At 42.1% G+C, this 27,616-nt stretch overlaps 1 protein-coding gene across 1 annotated transcript; it reads left to right on the top strand.

Moving 5' to 3' along the window:
- The first annotated feature begins 496 nt into the window (after nucleotides 1-496).
- DDX52 (DExD-box helicase 52) lies at nucleotides 497-27,438 on the top strand. The gene is made up of 15 exons (XM_058676093.1): nucleotides 497-623; nucleotides 1,521-1,707; nucleotides 8,119-8,246; nucleotides 10,569-10,754; nucleotides 12,823-12,966; nucleotides 13,605-13,716; nucleotides 15,022-15,094; nucleotides 15,597-15,800; nucleotides 18,371-18,461; nucleotides 20,503-20,625; nucleotides 20,723-20,873; nucleotides 21,039-21,114; nucleotides 23,025-23,096; nucleotides 25,056-25,148; nucleotides 26,877-27,438. The coding sequence occupies exons 1-15, from the start codon at nucleotides 537-539 to the stop codon at nucleotides 26,932-26,934; spliced, it is 1,785 nt and encodes a 594-aa protein (XP_058532076.1). The 5' UTR covers nucleotides 497-536; the 3' UTR covers nucleotides 26,935-27,438.
- Nucleotides 27,439-27,616: the final 178 nt, after the last annotated feature.

Raw genomic sequence — 27,616 nt, 5'->3', positions numbered from 1 at the left:
GGGCCGTCCTCCACTGCTTTCCCAGGCCACAAGCGGGGAGCTGGATGGGAAGTGGAGCTGCTGGGATTAGAAAGGGCACCCATATGGGATCCCGGGGCGTTCAAGGCAAGGACTTTAGGACTTTAGCGGCTAGGCCACGGCGCTGGGCCCGCTTTACTAATTCTTAGCGTGTTCAGATTAAAAGTCCAGTTTCTAGTTAGAAGATCTGAGAGACTTGGGCTGCTTGTCCTCACTTTACCCATACACTCACCAACGCTACTTTGGGGGCTTATCTGCTTACTGTTCTCTGTTTTCACCAAGGGGGTGTTGTTCACTGCGCCACTACGCTTTAAGGTGCAAAACAGTGCCCGGCACAACAAAGTATTAATACAGAAATTTTAAAGGTTACAAATAACCAGAGACTACGCCACTGGAAACCACCACAAACGCCTTCCGGATCCACTTCCGCTATCAGCCTCGCCGGAAGCCGCCCGGGGGGCGGGGACAGCAAGTCGCCTGCGCAAGTGCGAAGGCAGCGCGGCGCGTTGTGGGTAAACATGGATGCCCATGACCTCTTTCGCCGCCTCGGTGCGGGCGCCAAATTCGACGTGAGGCGCTTCTCGGCCGACGCAGCGCGGTTCCAGGTACTGTGCGCGGCGGTTCCCGGGGAGCGGGGGACACCCGGGGAGCGGCGGGGCCGGGCCGGGGAACGGCGGATACCCGGGAGGGGCGAAGCGGGTCCCGGGGAGCGGCTGGGGCCGGGGAGCGGCGGAGCGGGGCTCGGGGAGCGGCGGGGCTCGGGGAGCGGCGGGGTCGGACCAGGGACCCGGGCCCGGGGAGCGGCGGGGTCGAATGGGGAGGGCGGACACCCGCGCTGGCTCCCTCCGCACCTCCCTCGGCTCGGGGCCGCGGCAGGAACTGCTTTCCGAGCAGCTGGGAAACGCCCTGTTCTCGCTTCCTAGCTTAGCCACAGCCACGCTTGAGTCTTTTTCTAAAGGAACTCTTGACACCCAATGGAAAGGACTTAAAAACAGGAACACCTCAGAGTGGAGAAAAGCCAACCTTTCCCTTGGCCTGCGTTCGGCTGGGCTCAGCGTTGCGAGCACGTGGCTGCCCGCCCCGAGCGTGGGAGGAGCCGTTTAGAAGGAAGGCTCTTCTTACTGGAGCTGTAGTGTGTTTTTCTCCTTTTCGAGCCAGATTATGTGGCTCTTGGTGACCAGTTTTGAGACTCTGGTCAAGTTACCGAACTGCCGGCTGCCTCGATGTTCCAGTTCAGCCGTAGCCCTGTTGACAGTATGAAGTGCATGAACGTGTTTGCGCATCAGTGTGAGTGACAGCAGGCATCTACCTTGAAGAGCACTGTTTGTCTTTGAATTACGTTTGCCCAGACACGCTTGTCAGCTTGAAACGGGTTTGGTGAGAGGGCTTAAAGCAGGGGGAGTGACGTCCCCAGCCCCACCTTCCTTACGGATAATATACCGCCAGGGGGAAACAGTGCTGTTGCATCAGTAGGGTTCATTTTCAACTTTTCGGGTTTCCAGATAGGCAAAAGAAAGAATGGCTTGGATCCTTCAGAGGTGCTGCAGGGGCTGGACTTCTTTGGAAACAAAAAGTCAGCACCAGATGAGCGGGCAGCGTCACAGACTCCGGGGCAGCCCGGAAAGGAAGAGGCAACGGAAGAAACCCAAGCTGAAAGGCAGAGGAAGAAGAGGAGGAAGATGGCTTCAGGTTAGCATCTGACTTGTAGTTATGTTTCCTTCTCTTCACTCTTTGCAGGTCAGGCCGTCTAGTGTGAGTTGCATTTTGATGTCGTTGAGATCGCTGCCAAACACTTGGTTATACATATTGTTAAACCCGAGTGGGCAGGGGCCAGGGGCCCCTCGCCCCACGACGAACGGAGCCCTCCGGCAGACACGAGACAGGAGACCAAGAGATGCAATCATGCATGAGGCAAGGTTTATTTCACACGGGCTCGTGGGCGCTCCCGCTTGATCTAGTAAGGAGTCGCCCCGAGCCGCACAAGCTGGGACTTTTTATAGGATATGGGAAGCAGGAAGCGGGGTTACAGAAGCAGATGCATAGTTACAGGGATCTCATTGGCACCTTTAAGTTACATAAGGCTATGATTGGTACAGGAGCTGCCCTTGCTTAAAGTAGTCTTCAAGAATGACTCAATGTCTGAGAAATGGAAACTTATCTTTGTTTTGTAAAAATGGAAACTTGGGAAACTGAAGCTTACTATTCCTAGCTTTTGGAAAGCACCCAACGGCTCCTAGCTCTCTATCTTGCAAGGTCTTCTGCCGCTCCTTATCTCACAAGGTCTTCTGCCTGCAGGCATCCTATTGACCCTTTTTTTGTTGGAGCTAAATTTGGGCTCTACAATATCACTGCAGGGAAGGTCCCTGTGCAGGTAGCCCTTCCTCAGGAAAGCGTCCCCAAAGGACACTCCCTTGGCGAAAGGGCATGTGCACTTCCCTGTTTAAGTGGTTAACAACAAAATGACCGCCACACTTTGTTACTGCTGGATATGATTGGTGGTAAACTTTTTGCCAATCCAGTGAATAAAAGTTTATTGATTGATGGTTGCTGGGGTTGAACAGCTTTTCAAACACTCTATGAATATTTATGTTTCCCCTTCTGTGTGTTGTCTGTTCTTCCTCCTGGCTGACTTTTGTCGTGACTTGTGTATATAAGCATCTTTTTCCCTACTGTCATATATGGATAATTGCGTTTTTTAAAATGATCAGTTATTTAGAAGGCAGAGTTCGAGAAAAAGGAAAAAGAAAGACGGAGGGAGGGAAAGACAGAGATCTTCCCTCTCTGGTTCACCCCGCAGATGTTCCCAGTAGACAGGGCTAGGGCCAGGCCAGAGCGAGGATCCAGAAACTGTTCTCATCTTCCGTGTGGCTGGCAGGAGTTTCAGAACTTGGGCCGTCTTCTGCTGTATTCCCAAGCTGGAAACTCAGACTGGCAGTTTGATATGAGCAATGGCATTTGCAAGCAGTGGATTGACTCAGTGTCCCACAGTGCCAGACAGGATGTCCTAGAGATTGAAGCCAGTAGGAAGTACATTGTGACACTGCAAACTATCCCATCACACATGGTAGGAAGGCCCGTAATTAATTAAACAGCTTCGGGTATGGTGGACATCAACTTTGCTTCCATGCTTTTACTGTTCTGCAACAATAACACTTTAATTCTCCTTCCCTGGCTGCAAGAAAGTTTGGTAAACCCTCCTACAAAGATGGGTAAGAAAGACATGCCACAAACTTTGGAAGAACATTCAACTGTTGGCCAACCAGGAATGCACAAATATATGCTGTAACTGTATGGCAGCCGGTGTGTGTAGACCAGAACTGTGACACACAAGGGAGAGTCAGAAAGCTCAAGGACACGTTATTCTGAATCCCATCTTTCCATCTACTTTTGAAAACCATCTCATGTATAGGTGAATGTCTTTTCAATGGGAAAATTCATGACCTTGTGAATTTCTAATGATTTGAATTTGTTAGCAGAAACTCATAAAGGGAGCGTAGTTTTTAAGATTTATTTTTTATTGGAAAGGCAGATCAGATTTACAGAGAGGACAGACAGAAAAATCTTCCATCTACTGGTTCACTCGCCAAGTGGCCGCAATGGATGGAGCTGAGCTGATCTGAAACCAGGATCCAGGAGCTTCCTCAGGGTTTGCAACATGGGTGCAGAGTCCCAAGGCTTTGGGTCATCCTCAACCACTTTCCCAGGCCATAAGCAGAGAGTGGGATAGGAAGTGGGCCCCCCAGGACACAAACTGGCACCCATATGGAATACCAGTGTTTACAAGGTGAGGATTTAGCCACTAAGGCATTGCACTATTTTTTCAAAAGTCACTGTGATGCCCATTGGCACCACAATGTATTAGACTACCTCAGAAAGTTTGTGGAAAAAAATGGAATTGAAGGATAAGACTACAATCAGTGAAATAAAAATTTTTTTTTTCCATTTGAAGTCCAGAATTAATGGAGCCAGGGTGGTGGTGAGGCCATCTGCTATTGACTTTGCAAATGGCCACAAGTACCTGAGCTGGGAGGGCTGCCATATCGGTGCAGCAGCCCAAGTAGTTGGGCCATCTGCTGCTGCTTTTCCAGGCCATTAGTAGGAAGCTAGATCTCAAGTGGAACAGCTAGGACTCAAGCCAGTGCCCGTAAGGAAAGCCTGCATTGCAGGTGGAAGCTTCATGCACTGTACCAAAAAACTGGCCCCTCCATGACCTTTTTGAAGACTCCTGATATGAAAATTTTTTTCTTTGTATAAATTTGTTTGCTTGTGTATTTTACATGCTTTCTTTATCAGATTGTTCATCTGGTTTTTCACTTAGTAAACATCCCACAATATGAGGGAAATTGGCTCTGTTTCCAAATACTACGTTTTACAAGTATTTCTAGTTTATCATGTTGCTTACCTTTGTTCTGTGTGAGATGGTTTTTTTGCTTTGTTAAGATTCCTTGGAAAGACAACTTCCTTTGTACCTTTATCCCCATGTGTATTCAGGCTTGTCTCTCAGCTCTTTCCCATTTCAAGATTGTATTCATATACTAATATCAGTGTGTTTTAATTACGGTGCTTTATAATATGTAAAAAATAATCCAGTAGCATGGAGAAAGCATAACATGTTTATTGACTGGACAGCTTTTTTTTTTTTTTCCTGCATGATTTCAGAATCCATCAAAGTCAGCTGCAGTTTCAGCTGGGCTCTGTTTGATCAAGTCCTACCTGTGGTCGCCCTTTAGCGGTGCACCCATGGGTGGAATGTCTCTGCCATTTAAGTAAACTTTAAACAGGAAAATACAAGCACTATCTTTAAAAAATAAAGTTGTGCTAGTTCCAGATGGGAAAAAAGTGAGCGTCATTTTTCTTCCTTCATACCACAGTGTAAGCAGAAATCATCTTACATGATTCAGACTGAAATATAAAATCTAAAATTACTAAACTTTTAGAAGAAAACATAGTTTTTAAAAAGCCTCTGACTTTTGCAATATATAAATGTTTCTTTACAAAGCTAGAAGCACAGACCATCAAAGATAAATTTGGTGTATTGGACTACATCAAATTAAAACTTTTTTTTTTCAAAGATGTATTTACTTCTTTTTTTTTAAGATTTATTTATTTTTATTGGAAAGGCACATGTACAGAGAGGAGAGACAGAGGAAGATCTTCTGTCCGATGCTTTACTCCCTAAGCAGCTGCAACGGCTAGAGCTGAGCCAGTCCAAAACCAGAAGCCAGGAGCTCTTCTGGGCCTTTTACACGGGTGCCAGTTCCAAGGCTTTGGGCTGTCCTTGACTGCTTTCCCAGGCCACAAGCAGGGAGCTGGATGGGAAACGGGGCTACCAGGATTAGAACTGGCGCCCATATGGGATCCTGGCACGTGCAAGGAGAGGACCTTAACCATTACGTTATGGTGCCGGGCCCAACTTTTTGTTCTTAAATATTATTAATGAAAAGGAATTACACAGGTAGGGAAGAAAATCATAACAAATGCCTCAAATATACAAGGATAAATTTACACTCACCTGAGAAGATACAGAAATGGGAATAAGCATGTAAGAGATTTGTTATCAACTTTAAATCACAATTTAATGCTACTACATAATCATTAAAATGGCTACAAATGTCTCGGCCAAGAACATGTAGGAAAAAGTTCTGACGTTGTTAATAATCAAGTGGTACAACCACTTTGGAAACAATTTAGAAATTCTTTTTAAAGATTTATTTTATTTGTATTATAAAGTCAGATATACAGAGAGGAAGAGAGACAGAGAGGATCATCTGTCCGATGATTCACTCCCCAAGCGGCTGCAATGGTCAGAGATGAGCCGAGCTGAAGCCAGGAGCCTAGAGCCTGTTCAGGTTCTCCCATGCAGGTGCAGGATCCCAAGGCTTTGGACTGTCCTTGACTGCTTTCCTAGGTCACAAGCAGGAAGCTGGATGGGAAGCAGGGCTGCTGGGATTAGAACTGGCGCCCATATGGGATCCTGGTGCTTTCAAGGCAAGGACTTTAACCACTAGGCTACCACACTGGACCCTGTAATATGTATTTTTTAAGATTTATGTATTTTCATTGCAAAGTCAGACATACAGAGAGGAAGAGAGACAAACAGGACGATCTTCCATCCAATGATTCACTTCCTAAGTGGCCACAATGGGCAGAGCTGAGCCATTCCAAAGCTAGGAGCTTCTTCTAGGTCTCCCACGCAGGTGCAGGGTCCCAAGGCTTTGGTCCATCTTCAGTTACTGTCCCAGGCCACAAGCAGGGAGCTAGCTGGATGAGAAGCAGAGCCGCTGGGACATGAACTGGCACCCCTATTGGATCCTAGGTGTGCAAGATGAGGATTTTAGGCACCAGACTACTGTGCCAGACCTCCCGCCCCTTTTTTAAGTTAACTATGCCTTATTATCCACCCATTTCCACCAAAGAAAAAAGAAAACATTTATCTTCAGGAAAATTTGTCAGAAACTCATAGCAAGTTTATTTGAGCTAAGTGTCCTTAAGTAGGTGATATTATGTAGTAATGAAATGTAAACTTTTCAGGGCTGGGCCTGTGGCCCTGCTGTTGAAGTCACTGCCTGCAATGTTGACATCCCATGTCAGTGTTGGTATGAGTCCCAGCGGCTCTGTTTCCCATCCAGCTTCTTGCTGCTGCATATGGAAGGCAGTGAAAGATGACCCCAGTACCTTGGGCCTCTGCCACTGGCTTGGAAGAACAGAATGGGATTTTGGGCGCCTGACTTTGGCGTGGCCAGAGCTGGCTGTGGTAGCAGTTTAGGGAGCAAACCAGTGAATGAAAGATCTCTCTCTTTTCCTCCTTCCGTTCCTCTGCCTTTTGAGTTAATAAATTGTTTTTAATAAATAGAAAGTTACAAATACATGCAGCAATATGGATAAACCTCAAAATAACTATTGTGGCTGAAAGAAGCTAGACTGAAATGAGTCTGTACTCCCTAATTCCATTGATATGAAATTCTAGAAAAAGCAAGCTAATCTATAGTAGAAAATTTGATTGGTAGTTACCTTGGGCTTTTGTTTTCTTGTTTTATTTATTTTAGAAGGATGTGTCCCTAAACAGTACATTGTTTCATTTTGCACAGATTGACATTTTGTAAATAGCTGCTGGCTAGATGTCTTTCTCTCATTTGGTCTTCATGTTGACATTTAATAATTTTTGTTGTTCTGTGTATATTAAGATACACGTGTTACGAACTTACCATTTAGATGGGCAGTAATTCAGTGGGCTTAGGTACGTACGGTCATCTGTTGGTTAGCTGTTGACCCCTCCGTCTCCAGAGCTGTTGTAAAGCTGTGGTTGTGAACCCAGCCGTGAGGGACCCTTGTTCTGCTGCAGACCCCTGTTAACGGGCCGTGCAGACCTACAGGCCAACAGCCTGCTGTACATTGCTGCAATTTGAGCCCCATCTGTGTTGCCTTGCCAGGGCCTTAGACCACGCGATTTTGCAGGCCTTAACAATACTTCTGCATTCCTCAACAAATCAGTCCCTGCCAACTGCCATTCTATTTTATGTCTATGGTTTTTGACTACTCTAAGAGGCCACAAAGAAATTTGAGGAAATAACAGAAATAATCTTGAATGTGGATATAGAGGTGTGTTATAACTTGTCAAACTATGTACTTTAAAATGTATGTGGTTTGTGGTATGCCACTTTTGCCTCACTGAAGTTGAAAAACTAGTCTTTTATCGTTCAGAAGTTAGTTGTGCATGTTTACTCTCTCACACAGACCTGAAAGATCAGCTCTTCCAGTCACCAAAATAACACTGAATTCGTGGTTACAGAGTTAGGGTGAATTGCTGTCTGTAATACTGAGTAGCCCCAAGTACTGTCATGCACTCATTGCTGTTGCTATGTGACATCATCCTTTTATTGTAATTATTTTCTAGTTGCTTATTGTTAGGATCTGGAGAAGCTGGCTACCTTGTTGAAATTTCCTTTCCATTTAAGTAGTTTTTCGGGTAACTGCCTGTTTTCATCTGTAGTCATGCTTGCACTCTGGGGCCAGACAGCAGGAAGCCAGAGGATGAGCTTCTGGGACTGTTTGCTACACCTAACACTGTTGCATTTCAGATCGTTTCCTAACTATTTTTAGAAATTACTTTGCAAGAAGATACCACCATTCAGTGGACATCATCTGTGGAAGCCAAGATCGAAGATGAAAGAGCTAAAGCAGAACCTAAACTAACGTCAGGAAAACTGGAGAATCTCAGGAAGGAGAAGGTGAGTAAAATCTTTAACTCTAAAAGTACATTGCTTTGACTGGGTGACATTTTCATTGGACTCAGGCTTTGCTTTTGGTAAAGCAAACTTTTTATTTTTCAGGTAGAAGATTAATTATTTGTTTAGATTTAACTTTAATGAAAGTTATGTGCTATGGCCTGTAAATTTTTCCCCTTGTATAAATTTTATTTTTGGTAATTTTTACATATTTGATTAGGGTGGAAGGGTCAAGGACTAGAGGAAAGTGGGTGAGACCATTGTTTCCACCTTCTCTTCTTTTCTTCCTGTATGTGGGAGAAGGGGAGAGATAAGGAGAGAGAAGCCACACCTGGCCCCCCAACCATCTCAGGGTCCCCAATGTGGGGTTTGCTCCGAGGGTCCTGTTCAAGTGATTTTGATAGTTCAGCAGTTCTGTATTGTTGTATGGCCTATAAATTTGAAGTTACACACACAGGTATAAGATTTTTGACCTACTCAAGTTTCAAAATTAATGTATTTAGAATTTAAGCTTTCAGGTGCTAGTGCCATGGCATAGCAGGCTAAGCCTCTGCCTGAGGTGCCAGCGTCCCATAGCAATGCAAGTTTGTGCCCCAGCTACTCCACTTTCTACCTGGTGCTCTGCTTATGGCCTGTGAAGGCAGCAGAGGGTGGCTCAAGTGCGGGGGGTAAGGGGTCTGCATCCATGTGGGAGACCTGAATTTCTTAGAGGAAATTCTCCTTAGCTCATGAGTTCAACATACAAGAGAAAGGAAGCCAAATTATGTTTACCGAAGAAAACTTGAAATTTTTAATTATTGTTATTATTTTATTTAGGAAGGCAGATGTACAGAAAAAGGAGAAACACAGAGCTTTTGCATTTGCTAGTTCATTCTCTCAGTGGCTGCAGTGACTGCAGCTGGGCTGGTCAGAAGCCAAGAGCCTAGAGCATTTTCCAGGTCTCCCCCATGGGTGCACAGTCCAAGAACTTTGGCCATCTTTTGTTGCTTTCCCAGGTGTTAGCAGGGAGCTGGATCAGAAGTGGAGCAGCTGGGAATCAGCGACTATATGGGATGCCAACATTGCTGACAGAGACTGCCATGGTGCTAGCCCCACGGTGAAGCTTGTTTTTATAACTTGAGAAAGAAAAGTATATCAGTTGTAGAAGAAACAGCAAAATGTATCTTTGTCATATCTGTATGTGCCATATTGCTGGCCAGTATTTGGCTGTATCTAGACCAAAGAATGGGGCAACAAACCAAGTATAGATAAACTCTATACTTCATGTCTGGCACTTTGTTTTTTGTTTTGCTTTTGTTTTTTAAAGTTTTATTTTATTGGAAAGGCAGATATACAGAGGGAAGGAAATAAAGAGAGAAAAATCTTCCGTCCACTGGTTTGCTCCCCAGGTGGCCACAGTGGTTGGAGCTGAGATGATCCAAAGCCAAGAGCCAGAAGCTTCTTCTAGGCCTCCCATGCAGGTGCAGGGTCCCAAGGCTTTGGGCCATCCACAACTGCTTTCCCAGGCCACAAGCAGGGAGTTGGAAGGGAATTAGAGCAGCTGGGATATGAACTGACACCCACATAAGATCACGGTGGAGGCAAGGCAAGGATTTAGCCCCTAGGCTACCATGCCGGGCCCAGCACTTAGTTTCATTATGCAGAGTTTTAGGGTAAATTATGAAAAAGTATTGGTGCTTGTTTAAGAACCATGCACAGGAAAAAGTGCAAGTGTTGCCTTCTTGAAGTCTCTGTACTATTGTTACTTAGCACCATGCAAGTGATACATTTAAATGAAGAAAGCCAAGATAAAATTTGTTGTTAGAAAGCAATCAATTCAGCTGGGGCTGTAGCAGTGTGGGTTAAGATGCTGCCTACAACTTTGGCATTCTATATGGATGCTGGTTCAAGCTTTCTGCTCCACTTCTGGTCAAGTTCTCTGCTAATATGCCTGTGGAAGCAGCAGAGAAAGTGGCCCAAGTTCTTGGGCTCTTGTACCAGTGTGGGAGTCCTGCATGAAATTCATGCCTGGTGAATTTGGCCTGGTCCAAGCTCCACTATTGTGGTCAGCTGGGGAGTAAATCAACAGAAGATTTCTCTCTCTTCCCCCTTTCTCTGTAACTGCCATTCAGATACATAAAATAAATCATTTGGGGGTAGGGAGTGCTGGGAAGGAAGGTATGAATTAGCATGAAATGTACCTGACAGCTATGTAGCTATGTTAGATTTAAGCACAACGTTTCAAATGTCACTAAAGCTTAGCCTGGAAATTGCTACAACTCTTCAACATCCAAAAGTGCTTTTATTTTACCTTATCCATGGTGGCCCTTTTATCTCACTTTTCAGGTAAACTTCTTCCGAAATAAACACAAAATTCATGTGCAAGGAACTGATCTTCCTGACCCAATTACTACATTTCAGCAACTGGATCAGGAATATAAGATCAATTCTCGACTGCTTCAGAACATTCTAGATGCAGGCTTCCAAGTGCCTACACCAATCCAAATGCAAGCCATTCCAGTTATGCTGCATGTGAGTACAAAGGGCTAAAATGCTTTACTCTTTGCTGTGTGTGAGTGTGTTTGCCTTCTGTTGCATTTTTTCTTGAAATCCTCTTTTCAAACTTACCTCCCCTGCTAAAATCTTTTACTTGCTTTTAGGGTCCATTTCAAACGCCTGTGCCCCCATAAAGCCTGTCTTGATAAGTACCCTTATATGTGATTTTTTATGTTTATCAACACCTTTTTCCTTGAATTTTTGTTTGTTTGGGGCAACATTTATCTTAGTTTTGCATAGCTGTATGTGTCTGTACCAACTATTGCTTCCTTTTTACTAAAATGTGAGCCCTCTGAGGATGAAAGACTTTTATTTTTACATTGTAGATTAGGCTTCTGTTTCAGAAATGCAGATGCCTTCTAGAGTTGTTGTGCATAAGTGGACTTATTTTGCACCTCTCTCCCCAACTTTTTGTTCTTGAAGTATACTTTCCATATAATACATCGATTTTGTTTTGTTTTTTTGAGATTTTTCTCTTTTTCTTGGAAAGGCAGATTTGTGGGAGAGAAGGAGCTACAGAAAGAAAAATCTTTGATCATCTGATTCACTCTCCAAGTGTCTGCAATGACCAGTGCTGAGCTAATCCAAAGCCAGGAGCTTCTTCTAAGTCTCTCACATGGGTGCAGGATCCCAAAGCTTTGGACCATCCTTGACTGCTTTCCCAGGCCACAAGCAGGGAGCTGATGGAAAGTGGAGCTGCCGGGACATGAACTGGCACCTATATAGGATGCTGGCACATGCCAAGCAAGGATTCAACTACTGAGCTATGGTGCCTGGCCCAAATGCATGGATTTTTACAATGTTTTGAACTTTACAATTCAGTGAGTTTCTACATTGTATTCCCTGTGTCACCAATACTCCTGAAGATGTAGAGTGTTTTTCTTGTCCTAGAAAACTCTCTCATGCCTTTAATGTTCAGTCTCCACCATGTACCTTCCCATTGCAGTCACTGTTAGAATTTCTGTTTCCATTTATTTATCTTGGCTCTACTAGAATTTCCTCTCTTTGAATCATGCATATTAATACTTCTGGCTTCTTCCATTCGACATAGTGTTGTTGGGTTTCATCCATATTGTATGCATCAATAGTTTGTTATGAAGTAGTATTTTTATTAAATTAAGTATATTGCAGTTTGTTCACCTGGTGATATGGGTACAGATTAATTTAGATTTTTGAAAATTAAGTTTTTAAAACAATTTGCTTATATAGTTGAAAGAGTTACCGCAAGAAGGAAAGACACAGCATCTTGTGTTTACTGGTTCTCTGCCCAGATGGCTGTAGTGGCCAGGACCAGGCCAGGCCAAAGCTGCGAGCCAGGAGGTTCCTAGCATAGCAGGAGCCCAAATGCTTGGCCATCTTCTGATGTTTTGCCGATGTTTTGCCCAGGCAATTAGCAGGAAGCTGGATTGGAAATAAAACAGCCAGGACACAAACTTGTATCCTTGTGAGATATCTCTATAGCCATGGGCTTCCCTCCAGCCACATTGCCAAGGTGTCTTTGGTTCAGGTAGCCCAAGTGTGTGAGTTATCTTTTCCCTCATGTTAGTCTTTTTCATTTTCTTTGATAACTAAGATGAGAGCACATTCATGCATTTGATAGCATGATTGAGTCCAGTCACAGCAAATTTGCTGTTAGTTTCCATGTAAGATTGTTTCTGTGCTGGATTTCAGTTTAAAACTTTAAAAATCAGAATGTCATTTGAAAGATTGTCACTCATAAATAACTCTCAGGTCTTTTCTTTTCTTAACCTCAGCCATTCTGTTACTTAACAAAAGCATCCCTGAAGATGAAGCATTGTAAATACAAGGACAGAAAGCTGGCTTTATAATTTGTTTTGACCGAGCAGTTTTGTGGCAAAGAGAAATGGATACACTGGCTGTAGTTGAGGGTTGTGAGTTATCTCTGGATTTTAGTTGTCTGCGTTCTCTACCTGGTAAGGTGAACTTCAGGGGCAGTACTCAGAAACCCTGTTGGACTTGTGGCCAAGATTGATGGTGTTACGAAAGCAAATATGGAAAAAGTACTTACAGTGTGTGTTTGTAGGGTCGAGAACTTCTGGCATCTGCTCCTACCGGATCTGGGAAAACGTTGGCTTTCAGCATTCCTATTTTAATGCAGCTGAAACAACCCACAAATAAAGGCTTCCGAGCACTGATTATATCCCCAACACGAGAACTTGCCAGCCAGGTATGGCTTCCAGCTTTTGAACAAATGGATCGATTGTCTACCTCAGTGATCTTTCTCATTGGAGGGCAGTGAAGTTTCAAAAAGATACGACTGTCTTCCATCAGTGTCAGGTGTGCAGCACAGAGCACACTTCTCTGTAGGTTGTTGCATACATGCCAACCTGAGGTTTTTTATGCCTTTGTAAAATATGGTTTTCATATTCATATATTATAACTGCTCTAAGATCACTGGAGTTGAAAGGCTTCTGGGAAGAAGTAGTTCCTCTAAAATTTGTTTCTCTTTCTTGGAAAAATGAAGTGTTATGTTTATTTTTAAGAAAGTCAAAATGTACAGAGATTTCCACTCTCCCGTGGTGCTTAACAAGAAAAACCTGCCACATGCAAAATAGTCTGATCATAGTATTTTGTTCTAAAGGATATTAGTTTTATTTCTTGGAACTAATTTACTAGACATGAAGGTGCTACTAGGTTTTGCTACGCTAAGGTCTCAGATACTGAAATAACAAGTTAGTCTACAGTTTACTATAGGCTTAATTTCTGATACTCGTGGATTGATAATTATTTTATTCATGTAAAAAAAAGACTGTAGATTTACCCAAATATCTTAGGTTCTCATGTCTTTATCATTTTGTGTTTCAGATTCACCGAGAATTAATTAAAATCTCTGACGGAACAGGGTTCAGGATACACATGATTCACAAAGCAGCAGTGGCAGCCAAGAAATTTGGACCTAAGTCATCTAAGAAGTTTGGTAAGGCATTTATGCTTGGGATGTATCCCAAATCAGGGAGTTAGCAGTGATAAATATTTTAACCATGTAAGAACCATATATAAGAAATATTTATGCAATGTTTTGGTTTTTAGAGAAGCTAAGGGAAATTCCCTCCCCCACTTTGCCCAGTAGCTTTAGAAATATATACCAGAGGTTTTCAACTGGAGACAATTTTTCCTGCCTCTCTGCCTTAGGGAGATTAGGTAATATCTGGGGACAGTTTTTAAGTGTTCACAGCTGAACAGAAGTCGGCCAGGTTGTTAAGCATCTGACGGTACCCAAGACAATCCCCTTTGAACAAGAGTTACTGGCCCGAGTGATTGACAGTACCAAGGCTGGGAAAACATGCCCTCTGCCATTGACTTCAAGTCCACTGTGCAAATGTCCTTGAAGATAAGAATAGCTGACTTCCTTGCTTTCATATCAGCCAGCAAACCTACTTTAAAGCTGGATACGGAAGGGCCTGGCAGCGTGGCCTAGTGATTATAAGTCCTCGCCTTGAATGCGCCAGGATCCCATATGGGCACTGGTTCTAATCCCAGCAACCCTGCTTGTGGCCTCCGAAAGCTGTCGAGGACGGCCCAACGCCTTGGGACCCTGCACCCATATGGGAGACCCGAAAGAGGTTCCTGGTTCCCGGCTTTGGATTGGCGCAGCGCCAGCTGTTGGGCCACTTGGGGAGTGAATCATCGGACGGAAGATCTTCCTCTCTGTCTCTCCGCCTCTCTGTATATCCGATTTTGTAATAAAAATAAATAAATCCAAAAAAAAAGGCTGGATATACGGGGGAGTGGTCTAGCCTATCAGCAGTGTGAGGTCTGTGAAGACCTTTGCTCTGATTCTGACAAAGCGATCATAGGCAAGACTCAAAGTACATTAAAACTATAGTAAGCTAATGTTTAAGTTGATAGCTCTGTATGGGACATTAACATTATAGGTAAAATGGCCCTTGGGTGAAAAAAAAGATTCTGCATCCCTGATTTAAATAGTTTTTGTTGTGGAAAATAAGTGTGAAAATAGAATTGTGAGGTTATGTAGTGTTCTAGTGCTGAAGTTGAGAGAGGCTGCTGCAGTATAATAAAAGGATGGTAGTGATATGGTTAGTGCTGTGACGGGTTAAGAAAACCTGTGTATTAGCTGAGTAAAAGGAAGCTAGCAACTGTTGTTTTGTTTGCTTATGAATATAATTCCTCCTTCTCCTTTCTGCTTGAATTGATTAGCCAGAATTCAAGCTCAGGAGAGATGAATTGTGTTTCTAATCTCTACCATTTGTTCTTCCTATAGATATTCTTGTGACAACTCCAAATCGATTAATCTATTTATTAAAGCAAGATCCACCAGGAATAGACTTAACGAGGTACAGATAATGAGAATGTCTTGTGTGTGCGCTTTTCATTTGACCGATTAGGATTGTCCTAGATTGCTTATTTTAACAACTTTTGAAGCTTGCCATTTCCGTCTTTTGTGAGTGTTGATGCTAAGAATGTTGTTTCCTCATTAAACGCTCAGAAAAAAATAACTGATCTGAAAGAAAGTTGCACATTCTGAGAAGCAATGAGTACAGGATTCCCCTAGAGCTTTTTCCATCTTTTATGAATTCCAAAGGCGTAGGCAAAGCTCTGTTGCTGCAGCAGCACCCCCATCTTTGAGTCTAGTAGAATTAGGTATATATTGAGCTCTCTCCCTTCCTATCTTTTTTTTCTTCCACCTTTTTCCTGCTTATTTTTGGACCTTTTTGTGGCTTGATAGAGTAGATCTGAGAAGCGCCATCATGGTTTAACTGTATCTTGAGTCCCCATTGTTGAGTACAAAGTCTTAGATCTTTAAGTTCACTGTCTGTGTGTTTTGTTAATTCTTAGTGTTGAGTGGCTGGTAGTAGATGAGTCAGACAAACTGTTTGAAGATGGCAAAACCGGATTTAGAGACCAACTGGCTTCGATTTTCCTGGCCTGCACATCCCACAAGGTCAAAAGAGCTATGTTCAGTGCAACTTTTGCATATGATGTTGAACAGTGGTGCAAACTCAACTTGGACAACGTCATCACTGTGTCCATTGGAGCAAGGTAAGTAGTTGTCATCCTACATTGTCCCACTGGTTGTTTTTTAGAGCAAGTGATTCTTTTTTAAGATTAAAGGAGACAGGGTGTTCAACCTGAAGTTAAGAAAGAAGAGGATTTTACTAATAGTTACATATTCGTGAAGTCAAAACTGATTAAATAGTTTCTATTTTAGAATAACCTACCAGGAGTTTGTCATATTTTCATGTTTGTGTTCCTGTTAGCATGCTCTCAGTTTTTTGTTTTTGTTTTTTTTTCTTTTTCTGTACACAGAGTGTGATTCTAGCTCTGGGGCCACCAGGAGGATTTAATTTCTTTGATTGATGATGTAAAAAAGCACAGACGGAAAAAGCCAGTATTGCTGAGCCATTTGATTACAGTACTTTTTGAAAGATAACTTACGCAGCAATTTTTTTGCCAAATTATGTAGTGGTAGAAGGAAATTCTTGCTGGCGTTTTATAGTATGCAGTCAATGAGACATTGAGCATGAGGGCTGGCTACTTGTAAATTAGGAAGCACTTACAGTACCATATATGATAAATGGAATGGTGATGAATACCCTGTTTCTTGGAAGGTTCAAGCTTCCTGTTTTAGTGCAAAACTTTTTTTTTTGGCAACTTTAAAAATATTTATTTTCATCTACTCAGAAGGCGGAGCAAAGGCCCGGCGGCGTGGCCTAGCGGCTAAAGTCCTCACCTTGAACGCCCCGGGATCCCATATGAGCGCCGGTTCTAATCCCGGCAGCTCCACTTCCCATCCAGCTCCCTGCTTGTGGCCTGGGAAAGCAGTCGAGGACGGCCCAATGCATTGGGACCCTGCACCCGTGTGGGAGACATCTAACTTTATAATAAAATAAATAAATCTTTAAAAAAAAAAAAAAAAGAAGAAAGAGCAAGAGAGAAAGGGAGAGGTTTCTGTCTGCTGGTCCACTCGCCAAGAGCCAGCAATAGCAAGTGCCAGCTGAAGCCAGAAAGGTAGCAGAGGCCCAGGCACGGGAGCCATCTGCTGCCTCCTGTGATACGTTAGCTGAAAGCTGAGTCTGAAGTGGAGAAGCTGTTATTTCAGCTGACAATCCAGTTTGGGATGTGGGCATTCCACACTGCAGCGTAAATGTGCTTTACCACAGTGGCTGTCCTGAGACCATTTTTTTTTTTTCTTAAGTGAGTAAATAAATAAATAAATAAAATAAAATAAAAGTGGGTTTTTTTTTTTTTTTTTTTCATTTGAAAGGCAAAAAAATAATAGAGATGATCCACCTGCTAGTTCGCATCTCAAATGCCCACAGCAGCCAGGACTGGACCACATCAAAGCTAGTCAAGAGCTCAGTCTAGGTCTCCTCACATGCATAGTAGAGGTTCAAGTACTTGAGCCATCAGCTGACCCTCCCAGTACTTCAGCAGAAAGCTCAATTGGAAGTGGAACAGCTGGGACTTGAACCAAGCATGCTGATAATGGAATATAGGCATCTTAGCATATATTTTACATTCAGACATCCAACACAAGCTCTCTTTTTTAATATTTATTTATTTGAAAGACCAAGATTTTCCACCACTGATTCACTTTCCAGTTGCTTGCAACAGTTAGAGCTAAGCCAGACCAAAGTCAAGAGCCCAGAACTCAGTGCAGGTCTCCTGTGGTAGTAGGGACTCAGTACTTGACCCATCACCATTGCTTCCCATGTGTTTGAAGTTAACAGGAAGCTAGAATCAAAAATGGAGTCATAATTGGACTCAGGCACTCTGATATGGGATGTGATCGTCTTAACCACTGAACAAAATTTCTGGGTCTTCCCTATTTAAAGTGCTGGGCCATCTGTGGTATTGTGGGCTAAATCTCTGCTAGAAGCTCTACTTCAGATACTATTGATTTATTAATAACCCCAAACAAGCCATTAAGTAACAGTTGAGTGACAAGACTGTGGTACAGAGCTTACGATACTTCTTGAGATGCTTGCGTGCAGTATTGGAGTATGTGGGTTTGGGTCCCAGCCCTCCAGGTTGAGCTTCCTGTTAATGCATATCCTGGGAGACAGCAGGTGGTTGCTCGAGTATTTGGGTCCCTGCTACCTGTTTGGGACACCAGTTTGAATTCTGAGCTCCTGGGTCAGCACTGGCTGTTAGAGTCATTTGAGGAGTGAGATGGTAGATGAGAAATTTGCTGTCTCTGCCTCTGCCTTTGAAATAAGTAAAAAATATATGTATAATTTTTTTTTAAGTTTAGTCACATATATACAACAACCTTAAAAATTCTCCTTATTTTACCCAATAATTTCATGTTTAGAAAATATAAAGAACTATCTAGACACATGAATATGTGTGACTGAAATACAACAAAATGTGAGGAATTTTAAAGTAGTAGAATGGTAGGTGATTTTTCTAGAATTTTCTGTATTTTTTTCGACTTCCTTGGTAGCATTTTTATAATTAGATCAAAGTAAGATATTCTGTTTTAAAGTAAAAATAACCAAGTATATAGATAATGAAAAAATTGATTTTTGTGAGCATTTTCATTTATTTAGAGTGTGGAAAGGGAAGCAGAAGTTGGGCTTTGCAAACTGAGGTTATTTTCTTCTCAGGAACTCTGCAGTGGAGACTGTAGAACAAGAACTTCTATTTGTGGGGTCTGAGACTGGAAAACTTCTGGCCATGAGAGAACTCGTTAAGAAGGTATATTTGGGGCTTGGCAGCGTGGCCTAGTAGCTAAGGTCCTCGCCTTGATCCAATATGGCCGCTGGTTCTAATCCCAGCAGCTCCACTTCCTCTCTGTCTCTCCTCCTCTGAGTATATCTGACTTTGTAATAAAAATAAAAAAAAATCTTAAAAAAAAAAGAAGGTATATTTGCACTATATTCTTACATTTTAGTGAAGTTCAAGCCTCGTATTATTACCCACAAGAGGCTCAGCACTATGTTGTCATTCTTCTATATTATGTCCAAGGGGAAGAGGCTCACTTTTTAAATATGGTGCATCATCTAGCCCCAGCTGGTCCAAGTAGTCTAGAAGATCTTCCTGACACCCTGAAAATCTTATTCTTCCTTCCCTGTGTGTCTCCCTTTCCCCCCATACTTCTGCTGGTTTCTCATGGAAGAACTGGGGCACTGTGGAACAAGTGAGACACAGAGTGAAGTTTTCTGTTTATCACTCTGTTAAATAGTGAGTAGAAATAGTAGGTTATAAGCACAGTCAGAAATGTTGGCAAGTACCTGGTGACCTTGGGAGTTGAGTGCTTTAGTGATTAAGTCTGCGCAGTCTAGGTTCAAATTCTAGTTAAGGGCTGTCATTGCCAGTGTGCCATGTCGTGGCACTGGTGTGAGTGCTGGCTGTTCCACTTCTGATCAAGCACCCTGCCCATGTGCCTGGGAAGGCAGCGGAGGATGGCCCAATTGTTTGGACTCCTGCCATCTACATAGGGACCCAGTTGGAGTTCTTGGCTCCTGGCTGCTATTTGACACAGCCCCAGTACTTGCTATATTTGTGAACCAGAGTGCAGTAGAGCTCTTTTTGTCTTTTCCTCTCTAACTCTGCCTTTCAACTAAAAATCTTCTAAAAAAAAAAAAAAAAACTAAACTCTGTCTACCGTTCTAACTTTGGGCAGCTTAGTGGAAATGGCTGCAGTTTTCTCATCTGAAAAGCAGGATAATATCTACCTCGTAAAGCTGTTTTAATTATTGAGTTAATAAAAAGTACTCTTAGCAGGTAGTAAATATGATAATTGTTCATTTTGTTAGTATGCTTATAGGTATTATTTAACACTAGGAAAGTTGAGGTCTTCACTGATGTTCATTTAGAAACTATATACCAAGATTTGTTTTAGCCAAGTTTGAGGGCTATGAACCATCTCCAACTATTGACTTTGTGTGAATGAGTAGTTACCTGTTAGAAAGCACTATAGCTTTCATTGGATTACAAAAGTAGTGTGCAAATTAAAGTAATAGGCCTAAAATGAACAGTTGAAAATACAGAAAGCTGGTATGAGAAAAGCAGGATTGGATGGTACAAATGTGAATATAATTTGCTCAAACCTAGAGTTGATTGTGAGGCTTGATTTAACTTAGGTAGATTTAGACTATGTTGAGTTAACTGAATGCCAAGGAGTACCGTAATTGGATAAGCAATGCAATAAAAGAGGCAGTTCTGGAAACAGGCATTGTGATGCAGCCAGTTAAGGATGCTCATATCCCATGTTGAGTATCTGGTATCAGGTTCACTTCTGACCCAGCATCCTGCTGACAGGAAGTGTATCCTGAGTGACAACAAATGATGGCTCAGCTAGGTGGATCCCTGCCACTCTCATGGCAGACCCAGATTGAGTTCTGGGCTCCTGGCTTCCACCTTGCCCAGTTCTTGCCCAGCACAACTGTTGCAGGCTTTAGGGAGTGAGCCAGAATCTGTACAGTTCTCTGTGTCCCTGTGCTTTTCAAATTTAGATAAATATAACCTTTTTTGAAGGAAAAAATGTTACTATAGGTTTAAAAAAAAGTAGTATATTATTATAGGAAAGTAAAGGAGGGATTGAGTGGAAAGAACATCTTGTAAAGAATGGTGGGGAAGATGGAGGCAGATTTAGAGAGGAGGTATTAGAAACTGGAAATGGAAAGTATCCTCAATTGAATTAAGTTAGCCTGTGAACTGTAATCCTATCATGAGATGTTGAGCATTTATATTCCTGATTACTGGGTCTCTGTTAATTTTTGCTGTATTCTTTTAGGGTTTCAGTCCACCTGTTCTTGTTTTTGTTCAGTCCATTGAAAGAGCTAAAGAACTTTTTCATGAACTCATATATGAAGGAATTAACGTGGATGTCATCCATGCAGAGAGAACTCAGCAACAGGTAAAGTCAAGCGTATATGTTGACATTAAATTTGTGAAGTACCCTTTTCCAGTCCCAGGACAGTACTAATGCATTGAACATGCGTTCTATTATCTAGAGAGATAACACAGTGCACAGCTTCAGAGCTGGGAAGATCTGGGTTCTCATCTGTACAGCCTTGCTGGCCAGAGGGATTGACTTTAAAGGTGTGAACTTGGTGATCAACTATGACTTCCCAACCAGCTCTGTGGAATATATCCACAGGATAGGTGAGTTACCTTTGTTTTTCTTCACCACTGTCACCTGCTCATCTCTTTTAGCACCTCAACTATTCCTTCCAGGGTGGCTCATTTTTTAATGCTATGAAAATCCAATGACTTACTAATGGCTCTGAAGAGTCCCTTTTTTAAAAAAAATGGCTTGATCTTTCTTAGGTCGAACTGGAAGAGCAGGACATAAGGGGAAAGCTGTTACATTTTTCACAGAAGATGATAAACCATTATTAAGAAGGTAAATTTTGGGGAGAAACCCTTCATATTAGGTAGACAAAATCATTTACTGAGTATTTTTGGTTAACATAATTACAAGATGGCTGCATTTAAAATCTGTAATGGTTTTGTTAGCCAGTTTTTTTTTTTTTTTTTTTTTTTTCTGAAGAAATAAAAGGTTTTCGTAACGAATTATCTAAAAAATTTCTCACTGGAATGAACTAAGATAGTACAGTAACATAAAATAGCTTGATAGCAGATACAGTAGCTTGGTTTACATGACTCTTATAATATAAAAAATAAAAACAGATCCTTTGGGAACACTGAGTTTAGTGATAGTTAGCTCAACTTATGAAGCTGGGTAGACTGCCTTGAACTTGAGATGCATGAAGTAGCTGGGTGAGGAAGGCATGAAGAACATTGAAGTAGAGTGAACAGTGTGTCAGTGTTGTGCTCAAGTTCAAGTAGTTAGAGCCTGTGAGGTTTTGAATTCTCATTAATGAGTAATTCAGAAGAGGTACAGCCACTGCCATTCCCATTCCAAAAGCCTCAACCGAGTAAGTCTGCCTTTACCTCTGTCTGGCTTGGTTTCCGTGAGAAAAAAGAAAAAAGGTGGAAGGAAATCCACTAAATTTTACCCGTGAGGAACGGAAAAATGAACAAAGGAACTTAGTTATGCCCTCAGATTGTTGAAACTTGGAACTTTTCAAAAGTTTCAGGCTCATGAGTCTCTTTTAAGATTTATTTATTTTTTAAAAACAGAGTTACAAAGTAAAAACAGAATGAGAGCTTGCATCTCCTATTTACTCCCATGGCTGCATTGGCTGGGACTGGGCCAGGCCAAAGCCAGGATCCTGGACCTCCTTCCAGGTCTCATGAGGATGGCTGAGATACTTGGCCCATCCTCTGCTGCTTTCCCCAGACACATTCGCAGAAAGGTGCCTCATAATTGGAGCAACCAGCACCCAAACTGGTGCTCACCAAGGCTTAACCAGCTGTGCCATAGCATTGGCCTTTTTAGTAACCCTGAGTAGATATTGAATTAGTGAATAGTTTAAAATTAATTCCCAAGTCTGCTGTGCTCCGTCTTGCCATGGTCTGCCCTTTCATTACCTTAGGAGCAGGTGAAGTTTTATATTTAGTTGAGGGTCGCATGCCATATAGCAAAAAATATTTTCATATTATTCAACCGTAATATATTTAGTAATTGCTTTTTGTGGCCTGGGTTACACATGATGACATTTAGATTCTTAATTTAGCCCATTGTCATAAATTTAGAACAGAAGCCAAGGTTTCTGCATTTTGGATAATGACAGTTGATAGCATAATGTTTCACATTTCTCACAGAAAATCACTTGTGGCCAAAGGGCATTTGTGCATGTGTTTGTGTGTCAGTTCTGACTAAGGTTTGCATTTGTACCTTCTGACCCTTGGTGTGTGTATGTTTAATGGGGTATGTTCTGACTGCCTCGGTCACTCACAGACTCAGCAACTGTGATGACCACAATAGTGACCTAACTGCACATTAGTTTTCCATCTGTGAGATCACAGTAGCATTTATCAGCACTGTTGTGAGAGTTAAAGAAGTTGTTGCCTAGCATTACTGCATGTTTGTCACCCCACAGTAAACAATTAGTAAATTAAAGCTTGACTCTGGCTTCAGTCAGTGTTTCTTCCAGGACTGGATGTAGATAGCTTTTTAGGACTTGATAAGTGCATCATTGCTACTAAAAGTTAATCATCAGTGTATTAATTTCAGTCTAATGGGATTTTCCCAATAATCTATTGCAAGCACCAATAGCGTTGATTGCATTATCAGAACGCATCGCTGCATTGCTTAATGTTTTTGATTCCTGATATGTTGTGCTGATGTTTGTATACTTAACATTGAGTTGACAAGATACCAATTTATGTTTATGGTTCCTTTTTCAGTGTTGCCAATGTTATACAGCAGGCTGGATGTCCTGTGCCAGAATATATAAAAGGTTTCCAAAAATTATTAAGGTATAGTCTTGAATTTACCTGGAACTTCTCTTTCTGTGTGTTTGCATATACATTCTTGCTTTAGGGTTTTTTTGCTTGCCTTCTTGCCTTTATTTTATAGAATCTATCCATCCATCTGTCTCCATCCATCCTTCCCTAAACAGTAGTGGGGTTTTTGTTTTTTTACTAGTTTTTGATCTTTTATAAATAGTATTATTCTTCACTTGCTTGCTATTTGTGCTCCACATTTTATTTAAATATCCTTTTAATTATAGCAAGATACATATAACATAAAATTGACCATGCTAACTTTTTTTTTTTAATTTGTAAAGAAAATAGATTGGTTTCTTAGAGTTGTAAAGGCTGGGAGAGCCTTCTTGCTGGTAGGGGATCCTGTTGTGTGCAGAGACACTGCAGCACACCACAGTGGAGAGCCTTCCTGTCTGTGTCGCAGTGTGCAAGACAGTGGCTTCCAACTGTTGGTAATTCCATCTCGAGAACTTCCTGTATTACAGATCTGTAACTCTGTATCCCTTCCTTCTGACCAGTCCCTCTCGGTCAAGGCAACCAACACTGTACTGTATGGTTTCAACTACTGTTGCTCCCAAGTGGAATCAGACAGTATTTCTCCTACTGTGCCTGTGTTTTCTGTTGGAATTTCCTTTCTTGTTAAGGCTGAATAATGATCCATTTACTTTTCCATTCATCTGTTGATGGACAGTTGAGTACTTTCCTATATTACCAGTTGACAATATTGTTGCTGTAATATGAGTAAACAAGTATATCTTTGAGACGTTTTCATGTATTGTTTTAAACTCTCTTATAAATTGTAATTCCAAAAATAATACCTTTATAGCAGTTTAGGACATAGCTTATTTTTTTTTTATTGGAAAGTCAGATACACAGAGAGGAAGAGAGACAGAGAGGAACATCCTCTGTCTGTTGATTGACTCTCCAAGCGGGCGCAACGGCTGGAGCTATGCTGATGAGGAGCCAGGAGCTTCTTCTGGGTCTCCCATGCAGGTGCAGGGTCCTAAGGCTTTGGGCCATCCCCAACTGTGCTCCCAGGCCACAAGCAGGGAATTGAATGGGAAATGGGGCTGCCGGGATTAGAACCGGCATCCATATGGCATCTTGGTGCATGCAAGGCGAGGACTTTAGCCACTAGGCCACTGTGCCAGGCCCAATACATACATTTTGCTTGAAAATGTTTGTAAATATTTGCCAGTTTTTTTGTTGAAATTTTAAGTTCAAATATTAAAAATTTTGTTAGAATGAAATATGCTTAGGATTATTTTAGTTTGTAAAACTGGAGAAAAACAATTAGATGATGAAAATCAAATTCTGAATCTCCTTAAGTTAGGCTGTAAGGCTGACATAGGACATTTTAGTCAGTTTCCTGCTTTAAAAACTGATTAGGTCAGGCCTAGTGCGATAGTGTAGTGGTTAATGTCCTTGCCTTGAACACTCCGGGATCCCATATGGGCGTCAGTTCTAATCCCGGCAGCTCCACTTCCCATCCAGCTCCCTGCTTGTGGCCTGGGAAAGCAGTCAAGGACAGCCCTAAGCTTTGTTTCCCTGCACCCACATGGGAGACCCGGAAAGAGGTTCATGACTCCTGGCTTCGGATCGATGCAGTGCCAGCTGTTGCGGCCACTTGGGGCATGAATCATCGGACAGAAGATCTTCCTCTCTATCTCTCCTCCTCTTTGTTTATCCGCCTTTTCAATAAAAATAAATAAATCTTAAAAATGATTTATTTATTTTTTTTTATAAAAATCTTAAACTGATTAGGTTGATCATCCCTCTGGCTCTCAGAGCTCTTAGGGAAGAAAATTTATTAAAGTGAATAAAACCCCACCTAAATTAGTAGGTAATTAAAAATTAATTTTATGATTTGAAAAAGTCAAAATTAATTTTAGTTTTACCCCTTTTGAAAGAACTTGCACTTAATTTTTCCCCTGTCTTTGTCACTCTCAGCAAACAAAAGAAAAAGATGATTAAGAAGCCATTGGAAAGAGAAAGTATCAGTACAACTCCAAAATTTTTTTTAGAGCAAGCTAAGGCTAAACGGTAAGAAAAATTGCTGTTTGACTCTTTCATCTATTTATGGTAGACATTAGCTTTCCGTAAAGTAAATTGCTAGGTCGAAGCATTATATGATGTGATAAAAGTGTGATGTATGATTTGGAGACTGGGATGATTTGATCTTAGAAAATGTCCATCTTTGTATGTTAGCAATCTAATATTTTCATCTTTGAAAATATAAATTCAGTTCACTCTGGTTTCTTTGTTTTTTGAAGATTGATTTTGTTTGAAAGGCAGAGTTATGGTGGGTAAGGGCAAGAGCTTCCATCCATTGGTTTACTTTCCAAATGACCACAACAAAGCCAGGAGCCTCAGACTGCATTTAGGTCCCCTATGTGAGTGCAAGGGCCCAGATACCTGGGCCCTTTTCCCCTGCTTATCTAGGCACTGGATCAAGTGGAACAAGTAGAATTTGAACCAGATCCTGAAGGGGAAGCGTGAACCACAGACAGTGACTTAATCCACTGCGCAACAGCGCTGACACAGTTCACTCCTCTTGACTGTCGTGGTGCCCATCCTGCCCACAGGGCCTGCCCACAGGGCCTGCGTCAAGACCTGCCACTGAGCCTGACAGGATGACTGATTCTTGTTGCTCAGTGATGTTCCCCGTTCCCTGGGAGTCAGGATAATCCTGGGCTTAAGTGAATAGGCTCTGAGAAGTAGAGCATACATAGGGAGAAAGGGACTTAGTGAGGTGAAGTGACATGCCCAAAGTCACATAGGAGAGTGGTATTAAAACCAGTTCTTGGGGCCTACTGCAAGTGTCAGGACCCCATATGGGTGCCAGTTGTGTCCGTGTCATTCCACTTTCCATCCAGCTTCCTACTTGATGCCTGAGAAAGCAGTGGAAGAAGTGGCCCAAAGCCCTAAAACCTTGCACTAACATGGGAGACCCAAAAGAAACTCCTGGCTTCAGATTGTCTCAGCTCTGGCTGTTGTAGCTCTTTGGGGAGTGAACCAGTGGATGAAAATTTTTCTCTGCCTCTCTTTGTCTTTTTGGATCTGCCTTTCCAATGACAGTATATTAAGAAAACAATGAAGAAAGAAGAAGCATTTCTGGTTCCAAATGCAGTTTTTCTCCTTTACACTGGGCTGTTTGTAGGGCCTGAAGTAAGGAGTATTAAATGAGTTAAATACACCAAAGAACTTTATCACTAAAATATAGAATGCAGACATTGATATTTTCTTGAAAACTTCACTTTTCCTTTGCTACCACTTTATGGGGGCATATAACATTCACCAGGCTCTAAAATCAGACTGTCAGAGCTCTTAAAGTTGATGACTAATGTGTGATGACTGACAAGTATCAATAACTTTTCCTCATTTTCTTTGTAAAAATGAGAACAATAGTATCTCCCTCATTAGTCATTGAGAGTACTTGAATTAGTACATGCAGAGTACTCATCATGTCCAGTGCTTAATAAGCACTGAACCAGTGTGCACCTCTTACTAGGTCAGGATCAGAATCTGTCACACAGCATAGCATTTAATGTATTGAGATGTCTGTCTTACGGTAATTATGGTTTTGTTAAAGGGAAGAGGTCATGTCTGATGTATCTGTGTTCCTAGTGCCTTGGCAATGTATACAGTAGGCTTCAGTAAATGTTATTGAAGTGATAGAATTACAGAACTGTAGAAAGGAAATCTATCTAGAATTATTGAGACAGCTTTCCTTTCTTTTACTTTTTTTTTTTTTTCCTTTCTTTTTCACAGGAAAAAGTTTGCTGGTCAGAAAAGCAAGAAGAAAGTCGCTCCTGAAGATAAAAGTTAAAGACTTCTTCAAATCCTCTCCCTAGAAAAATAATTTAATGGTGCAGCACAAATGTAGCTGTCCTGGAGTACTTCAGCTCTAATGATCACCAGTGCCAAGTGTCTGCAATCGGCTGGGAGGCTGGTGAATCCTCACCCTGAGCTGACAGGGCGGCACATCAGCCTGCAGCTCGTCTGTGACTTAAATGATGATACAAGGGCAGTGAGCACTCACTGAACCCGGAGATAGACTTCTTTTAGAAGAACAAAAGCATATGCTGAAAATGACACCCACATGGGGTGGAATCTTGGGGATTGTTTGCTTTCTGCTGTGAAGGAAGGCGAGCTGTATGTATGCTGCAGGCCCCTGGACCAGAGCTTCGGAATGGAGCCTTGAGGTTGCTGGCCCTTTCACTTCTCCCATACTGACTCACTTTGGATGATATGAAGGAGGACGAGCCAGCTCCCGTGAAGAAATCTGCTATCTTTATTTTAATATTTCTTAATTTGTTGATGACCTTGCTGCTCTGACTCACAACAAAGAGGGCCCCGCCTGCCCACCCGCCCCTGTATAGCTGGTTGTTCCCGTTCCCTACAATTTTCAGTTTTTTGGCCCGGTCTTGGATCTCATTGGTGAGGTAGTTCATCCTCAGCTCTGATAATGTTACAACTCTGAGATCATGCTTCCTTTTCCATCGCTGACC

The sequence above is a fragment of the Ochotona princeps genome, chromosome 17, assembly GCF_030435755.1.
Source record: "Ochotona princeps isolate mOchPri1 chromosome 17, mOchPri1.hap1, whole genome shotgun sequence".
NCBI classification, from domain to species: domain Eukaryota; kingdom Metazoa; phylum Chordata; class Mammalia; order Lagomorpha; family Ochotonidae; genus Ochotona; species Ochotona princeps.
Note: the sequence above shows the minus strand (reverse complement) of the source record. Positions and strands in the feature narration are given on the sequence as shown.